Genomic DNA, 9,315 nt, shown 5'->3' on the forward strand with positions numbered 1-9,315 from the left:
AATTTGTGAGTGCTACATCATGGGAGATTTTAAAGAAGATATTGGATAACCATTTTCTTTTTTCATTATTCTGCAGCAAAGTTCCTCTGCAAGAATGTTATCTCAGCAAAAATATGGTATAGTAATCAATACAACTGCAAATAAAGGATCCCCAGATTCAAAGCCTGCCTCTTTTATGGACTTATTAGGCATATTGCAATCAGGAAAAACTGAAACTTGACTATTAAAAAAAGAAGGTTGGTATTTTTTAAGACCGCAACAACAACTGTAACAGGAAAATTAATGACAACCAAGCAGAGCAATCAAGATGAGAGGATTCTGAAGGGTTGAAAGCTTCACCTATCAATACTGTGTCCTTGGTGACTAAGAATATTAAACAAGATATCACAATTGCATTAGGGCGATCAAAGCTATCACAAAAAAACTGGAGCTGATCCTTCAAAATAATGTATTTTTTACATCTGAAAATTGACAAAGGTTTCTTCCCTTTTCCGTTCTTCCCTATCAGAGAACACTACAATGTGTTTTTTTTTCTGGTGGTACACTACTATGTTTGGCTATTTAAAATCACACAGAAGAAATCAGAGGCCAGTTTAAACTTTAGTTTTAATTCTCTCAGGGAATAGTTTCTTGTGGGATCTCTATTCACTGTGTTTCAGTATAAGTCATAACAGTTAACTATCCCATCCACCCCTTTTTTTGAAGAATTTAAATATCTAGCTCCAAACTCCTGTATTTATTCTCTGTAGAACAGATTTGGCAAGTTTTTGCCTTGACTGTTTTTAATTGCTCTGTTTTTTCCCTTTTATTTGAGGAACAAGCAACAGTGAAGGAATACTGCAAACATCACTGTAACAACAGATGCTATTTTTTTTAATAGCCTCAAGATAATATAGACACAATTTTGCATGAAAATCTCCTATTTTCTTGAAACATTACAGGGTTTATCCACAAAAAATCATGGCTACAAACATTTAATTCAGTTAAAGAAACTATTCCTTAAACTAGAACCCCCAAGGCCCTGTATCAAATCTGCTATCAAAAGCAACGGTAAAAAAACTAAAGCCAGTGGCATATTATACTATAGGCAAATTAGGCATTTGCTTAGGATCTTGCAAAGAGGGAGGAGCCTTTTCTAGCCCCACATTTGGTACAAAATTTCAAAGCTACTCCTGGAGATGGAGGATGGAGTGCCCTCTACACGCTCTTAGAAATAATTACAATATTTTCTTGGTAATATTTAAAACATTGTGCTGAAAAGAAACAAAGACATTTTAAATATCTAAATTGATCAAAAAGCTCTGTTTAAACCATAGTTATAAGCATATTCATCACTTTGCCTAATTTAATTAAATATTAATTCTTTAACAGGTGTTCATATCTTGAAAGGACCATTTAATCTGGGTTCCTGTACACATCAATGAATCAATTTTCACAGCATTAACTATTTTCTCATTCCATTAGTGTTTCATTACAGGATGGATCAGCTAGCTATATATTACCAAATGAAAGATACCTGTACAAAAAGAAAATTAATAACTTAATTTGATTTATATTAATGATTAATACTTTAAAGATATTTCTAAAATAGGCACACCTGTATTCCTGCATACTTTTTCAGGGTAAAGACAAAGAGAGTAAAAGCATTCATAAAATATAGCTATGTCTCTTTCAAGATAAACACAAAAAAAGACTAAGTGGAAAAATTAAATAATAATAAAATTTAAATAAACTTTGCTAAAACTGTTTTATAGCAACACTTTTCAGTATATCTATTCTTTCATTTATTTCTTTATAAAACATGTTTTTTATTATATCAAATGTGGTTTTATATATTAACTTTTGTTTTTTTAAAATTTCTCATTTGTCTCTTTTCAAAGTTTTCATCTGCTATGTTCAACCACACCTTTCTCTCAAACCATGCACTCTTCCTTCATATGTATGTTTTGCAATTCATTCATAATTCATTCTCTCTACATTATTATTTACATAGAACTTCAATTTCTAAAACCATCCACTCACAAAATTATTTTGGGCAGTTTATAAAGGATTTTAAAAAGACAAACAGATAAAATAAATAAATATCACGCCATAAAGATTTTGCTTTTTGCTTTTTACTTTTCTTTATGTTGGCAAGTCTTAGTGGACATATATACCTTTTGAAAAACTTAAACCTATTTAGAAAGCAAACAATGTACTTCTTTCATATTAGTCATTCTTTTTTGCATTTAATCCACTTTCAGGCCTGTTATCTTTGCTGGCATCCTGCCATAAAATGCAAGGGAGGAGAGAGGAATGATGGGGAAGTATGGAATTGGGCAGAGGGAGGAAGAAAAGGAATGAGAGGGTGACAGGAACCCAAGTTGTCAATCCGGAATGAACCGGCAGATCAAGGACAGAATTGTGAGAACGGAATGAGAAATTCAACCAAAGAAGTGCCAAACTTCAAAGCCATTCCCAAACCTGAATACTATTGGACACTGATAGATCATGGGGGGAGGACCAGGGAAAGGGAAAAACACAGACTTTGCGTGGGAACATTCAGATCCAGTTTTGCTAACCTTGTAACCGCTTGAGCTTAGTAAAACTGAACCTTTCACTTCAACCATGGAGTCGAGGGTCTTTTCTTCCTAAACACCAAGTCAGGACAAACTTGAGATCCACATTCATTCAGCAGCCATTCATTCCTGACCTTCTCTCTTGTTTTACCACACATATTTTTTAATTACTCTTTTCTCACTGCTTTCAATTTACTTTAATGTTTCTCCTGATATACTCATTCTCATGAATGGACAGTTATTGAGTTTTCAGACAAGAGCACAATATCATCCACATAATAAAGTACACATATATTCTAAATGCAACATACCTCTAATGTTATTCAAAATATTTGTTATACATTAAGCTACAAATTAATTGAAAAACCAAGGGAATGACTTTGTCTTATTCCCTGCTCCGTATTCACTAGCATCCAATTTATTCTAGCACTTTTAATCATTCTTACTGACCTTCTGAACCATTTCTCAGGATCTTTCTTAAAATATGGTATCTAGAACTAGAACAATACTTTGACCAAAGCCAAATATAAGAGTGCAATTATTTCCTATGCTTTGCAAATTATATTTCTTTTGATGTAGCTTAAAATTTCAGCTACGTTTGAATATGCTGGCACATATTCAGCTATCAGCTACTATTTAAAATTCTTTTTTCTCAAATATTATTACAATCTAAATATTCCACCTATCTATGCATTTGATTTTTATTTCCTAAGTGAAGAAATTGCATTTATCTTACTAAAATTCATTCAGTTACTTTGTCTATTTCTATCTTCTAAGCAAATAGCTATCTCACTGAGTTTTGTGTCTGAAATTTGAAAACCATTCCATCTCTTCATACTGTCTCTGTAGCTGACTACAATATGTGCTCTAGGCATAAAACCAGACTCATCGATCTAAGCTAAGCAATAAAGGCAATAATTCTTCCCTAGTAAAAATAGTCATGAGCATGTTCTTATCTTTATTCAGCAGGACCTTGGGCCAATATGAATTCAGGTTCTAAATCTTTACTCTTATGAGTAATAATTATATGACCTACATAGATGTCTCCGAAGATCCCTTAAGAGAAGCCATTTCTATGATAAATTTTACACTTTTTTAAACATCTAAGCAGCACTTTTTTCTCCTCTCCAATCACCTTTTCCTCTCAGTTTATCTTCATCCAAATTTTATCTCTATCCATTTTCCATGTCCATCTTTTTTGTTTTCCACCTCTACTTAAGCAACAGAAAATAGCCCAGGTCAATCTAATTAAGCAGGCAAAGATAATCAGGGATAGGTGATCCTGCAAATACCCAGGCCCTGGCCTTGAAGAGTTTTAAAAGTAGTAACCAGCATCCTGAATCACATACAGTGCAGGGTGCTAAACAGCAGTGTTACATGGGTATATTAAAATGCATCCTTAACAATCCATACCGCTGCATTCTGAACCAGTTGCAGCTTCCAAATACTCTTCAAGGGAAGCCATGTAAAGCATACTGCAAAAGGGACCAGGTAGTCCTCAATTTGCAACCATTATTTAGGACCGTTTGAAGTTACAACAGTACTAAAAAAAAGTGACTTATGATCGTTGCAGCATCTCTATGGTCATGTAATCAAAATTCGGATGCTTGGCAATTGGCATGTATTTATGACAGTTGCATTGTCCTAGGGTCATGTGATCACCCTTTGCAATCTTCTAATAAGCAAAGTAAATGGGGAAGCTAGATTCACTTAACAACCATGTTACTAACTTAACAAACACAGTGATTAATTTAACACCTGTAACAAGAAAAGTCATAAAATGGGGCAAAACTCACTTAACTGTCATGCTTAGCAATGGAAATTTGGGGCTCAGTTGTGGTTGTAAGTTGAGGTCTACCTGAAGTGACAAAAGGACTGATTGATGGTATTGAAGGCTGCCAAAAAAATAAAAGCAAGCCTGGATGGATGCACCAATCCCATCTTGAGTCCACCATAAGTCATTCACAAACACCATCCATATTGTCTCATTACTATGCCCAGGCCTGAAACCTGATTGTAAATTATTCCAGATAATCTGTTTCATCCCAAGCTCAACCACCTTTTCAACAATCTCCCCAAGAAATGGAACATTGGAAATGGATTCAAATTGTCCAATACCACTGAGTTTAGTTACAGCTTTTTGAGGAGGGAATACACTATTGCCTCCTTAAGTACAAGTGGATTCAGCCCTTCACTCAACAATGAATTCACCAGTGCCTGAAACCAACCACATGTCACTTCCCTGGAGGTAGAACAAGGGAAGAATATGAATAGGTAGCCAAATTGACAACCATAGCTTCGAGCAACTCAGACAGGGAAGCAGCCCTGCAGCAGAAAGCAAATAAAGCACCAGAAATTCTATCTGTTCCCTAGATCTCAAGTTCAGATATAACTTAGATTAAGTTTATCTGCCACTTTTTTCTTCCTCACTATGTAGAAAAGCCTGGAGCTACCAAATGCTAATTTACCTTTTCAAAGGGAGGAAAATGAAGCTTTCTCCCGCAAATTTCTCTGAAATCTTCAAACTATATAGCTACTCACATTTTGTTCTTAATTCTCCTTTTGCTATCCTTTCTCTGCTAACATCAAGCTCTTTTGAATTTCTTAACTTCCAAGATCTACCCACCCTTCTTCTCCTTTGGCAGGCACAGTGTACATACGTCTCACAACCCCTCAATTACAGCTGGCCATCTTTCCTGCTAAAACAGATTAGACTGGTGCTGCAATTTAGAGAACCTTCTGACTAACCAACAGTTTTATTAGTCCCAGTTTTCAATTTTGCATTGCATAAACCCATGGATGAACAGAGTAATTTTAACTCTATTTTAAACTTTACAGTCCAGATTAACCATCCATTTTAGGATATGGAAGAATAGAACTAAATTTTAAGCAGTGGGTATGGTTTGACCTTTAAAAAAGATATTTTATTGACTTGACATTTTAAAATATTTATATTCTAATTAATGGCATACTTAAAACTTATAAGCAAAAAAATATCCCCAATATCAAATCATAAAAACAAAAACAAAAAGCAACATTCCAAGTTTCAAAAAAGAACAATAATTTGAATTACAAGATCCCCTATTTAATTAAGAAAGATTTACCATTCAGTCTGAAAGCAGTCTAATGTCCTGTTCATTCCCATTCTAATTAAAAAATTGCAAAGAAAGTCATCTACAATTTCAGGTGTTTCAGACAAAGATTGTTTAATGATCTGGCCTGGCCGTTGAGCCTAGAAAGAAAAATTCAGGAGACATTTTAGAAACACCACCTGCTTCATCATTTGTTTCAGGAAAAAAAATTAAATCACACGGTAGTTTTTCGTACATTACAGTTTTTCGTACATTAGTTTTTCGTACATTAGAGAGAGATATAGGCTGTTGATAGTCCATTTTTTATGATGCAGCTTTTTAGAGTAATTTCATAAAGAAACTGTAGTGATGAATTTATCACTAGATTGTGATTAGCATCTTTATGCAATAATCTGGAAGTTAACTTTGTCCAAGGGTATCAGGAATTACGTTAGATACTATGATATGAATATTTTAAATATTGTTCTCTATCCTTCTTCACCTTCTAATGGGATCACTTTTACTCCTTTGACTCCTCACTGTATATGGCCCTGTCCTACAAGTCTGGAAACAACTAGATGACACCAAAGAATTAGATTAGATGGCTTTTTTTTCTACCATCACAATGTTAGCAGCCCAAATATAGTAGCCCTACTTTTTTGATCACCTTGTAGGGGAGAGAATAGATTTTGTGTAAGAGTATGGAGGAAGTGTTTGTGTTGGTCTACACTATACTTCATTGATATATATTAATTTTTGTTATGGACATCCCTCAGAAATTCAGACCTTTGTAGAAAAAAGGGGGTAATATCAAATATCCATATGCTAATGTTTTAGGCCAGTGATGGCAAACCTTTTAGAGACCGAGTGCCCAATCTGCAACCTAAAACCCACTTATGTGTCGTCGGGTGCCAGGTGGGCGTGACCAATTGGGTGGGCATGGTCCATTGGGTGGGCGCGGCTGCAGTGGTAACGGCAGACTGGGTGGGACTAAAAAGTTCAATCAATTAATTCCAACTTTGCGAGATCTTTTTTTTTCCGGCGAGAAGTTGAAATTGATTGATTGAACCTTTTTTCTTTTTTGCACACTGTGGCGGAGCTGAAGGCCTAGGACTAGGGCGACGGCGTGTGTGCCCACAGAGAGGGCTCTGCGTGCCACCTGTGGCACGTGTGCCATAGATTCGCCACCACGGTTTTAGGCAATTTAACTAAGTCTAAGTTCAACTCATGCAAACTGATTGTTTTTTCAAGTCAGTTATGAAGAATCTTTCATATTAAATTATTTTATTACTTTATTTATTATGAACTCATGCAAATTAACACAGCATATGTTATGATATGTAAGATATTTACCATAATTTGGGCATCAATAGTCTGTTCCTGCATTGTGTGTAAAGCTTTTGCCAGATCTTCATCGCCTTCCTGTAGGCTAAAATCTTCATCTGCTGGAATCTAAGTCGAATTATAAATAGATCTAAAATTAATAGACTCACTAAAGAGGGGAAATGTTTCAGTGTTAAGTATCACAAACTCTTTTAGACAGAGCTGAAATGGGGTTCACGTAGAGAAGGTACTATTCTGTGCATATTAGAATTCAGCTTCAGGCTCTAGCATGTTGCTCAAATATAAATATCTGATTAGGAAAGATTCTTTGACTGAAATCCAGGAAAGCAATTTTAAACAGGGAAGATTGCTTTTAGGGTTTAATTATGTAGAAGAGAAGATGTTTGCATTTGGCTACCTGTGCAGTCTTATTTTGTCACTGAAAAAACAATGAGTAGCAAAACCTGCCAGAAAAAAAATCCAGTGAACCTTCAGACCTGTAAACAAATTTCAAAAATTATGCCAACTCTGGAACTGCACAGTCAATAAGAAAGAAGTATGTTTTAAGTTCTAAAAAGAATGTAAATAGCAAAGAAGGGAAAGAGAGTCACCTTGAAGAGGAGATGGGTGGCATAAAAATTTAATAAATAAATAAATGATGCCACCAAACACCCCAAACATATTTTACTTTTGTAAACATTTCTTCCTTTCCCATAAGATCATTAAGTTTGTTCAGTGCTTTTTTAATTTTGGTATTAAAAAATTAAACCATCTTTGCTATTTGTTTTTTTTGCAGTGGTGATTTGACAAGCCACCTATTCATTTTCCAGCTAGCATTTAGCATCCTTGAATTCTCATTAGCTTATCTTCATATATAAGCAAATTAATAGTTTTTGCCACAAATTAAAATTTCTCAATAATTTACTATTAGATTTTATTTAAAAAAATTAAACAAAAGTATTACCAATAATGACATTTTAATAGCAGCTATACCGGCTCATATGTTTTTCCATTTCTTATCCTCCTATTTATAAGGTTGAAGATTACTAAATTGCTCATATTCATAAAAAAAAGTATTTAAAAGCCATTTCTAATTAGATCAGGAAAAAAATTCAACTTCATAATACTGATTTTATACACACATAGAGACCTATTTACTATTAATTTATCAAGATCGGAAAGCAAGATCAGAGAATGGATCAGAACTTCATATGCATAAAATGCTACTTGAGGTTCTTACCTCTTCGTATTGATAGTCATCTTCAGAACTTTCAGTTATTGTAACCTCTGCATGTTTAGTTAAGTCTACAACATGAAATTGTATTGGTTACAATATAATTTAATATTATACCTGATATGCATACAAAGTGCTATTTTAGGCCATTTATTCATTTTATATAAATATCTGACTAATACTAAAATTAATATAGCTGCTCATTTGGTGAAATGGGTGGCAAAGAAATTTAATAACTAAATAAAATAAAATAAATCCTAAACCTAACTTATGGACATAACCTAATCAGTTAACTTTGCCTTTTCAAACATTTAAATTTTAAATCTTCTCCAGAAATGCTGAATTAGATTCTATTCTCATCTCTACTATGAGAATATCTCTCACGGTTTACCTGTTGTAAGGACCCACCCCACTTTGCATCTTAAGAAGACAGAACTCCTGGAATATTTCTTCCAACAGGCATCTTTATTAAGAGAAAGCTGGATGCAGGCGTTCTAGACAGGACTTGGGTCCAAGCTCTCCCATTCAAGGTTTTAAGGGATCCCCCATTAGCCACACCCCCGTCACCCCCTTCTCCCAGCGACAATCCCAAGCATTACATTCTCACCCCCTTTTCCTCATTGCCGGGAGGAGACTTCAAAAAAGGATTACATAAAAGCTAATGACCCTCATTGTTATTGTTAGTCTGTTTGGTGATATCCACATCCAGTCCCTTTGAAGTAGGCTGAAGGAAGTGAGGGCCATAAAGCCCCTTTGTTCACCCCCTTCCCTTCATCGTATGACAGAATCCAGAGCAGGCAGAAATGCAGGTTTTCATAGTTGATAACTAGAGATGGAATATATTTGGATTCTGACATCCTGCCCCCTCAAAAATAAGATAGATCCACCTGAAAGAAAACAAAACAGGTATAAAAGTTAGTCAGGTTTGTTAGGATACTCTGTGTGAAACTTCTTTAATAGCTTCTGGGCTCTGACATGACGTTTATGGACCCACTTGTTTTGTGACGCAGGGAGGTGTTTCCAGGCAACTAGGTACTGAGTTGTTCCATGATATCTTCTAGAGTCAAGGATTTCTTTTATTTCGAAGTGTTGTTCACCTTCCACCATGATTGGAGGTGGTGGGGGGGGG

The 9,315-nt window shown here is 34.9% G+C and overlaps 1 protein-coding gene across 1 annotated transcript in view; it reads right to left on the reverse strand.

Annotated features, from left to right (window-relative positions):
* The window catches only part of SPAG16 (sperm associated antigen 16), a 411,223-nt gene that overhangs the window by 386,210 nt on the left and 15,698 nt on the right, over positions 1–9,315 (reverse strand). The window contains exons 2-4 of the mRNA XM_015831061.1: positions 8,193–8,239; positions 6,983–7,081; positions 5,663–5,790 (exon numbers count right to left, since the gene is read on the reverse strand). Coding sequence (XP_015686547.1) covers positions 5,663–5,790; positions 6,983–7,081; positions 8,193–8,239 — 274 coding nt within the window. The remainder of the gene's footprint in view (positions 1–5,662; positions 5,791–6,982; positions 7,082–8,192; positions 8,240–9,315) is intronic.

Source organism: Protobothrops mucrosquamatus, unplaced genomic scaffold (genome assembly GCF_001527695.2).
Source record: "Protobothrops mucrosquamatus isolate PMUCROS unplaced genomic scaffold, P.Mucros_1.0 scaffold_253, whole genome shotgun sequence".
Classification (NCBI taxonomy): Eukaryota; Metazoa; Chordata; class Lepidosauria; order Squamata; family Viperidae; genus Protobothrops; species Protobothrops mucrosquamatus.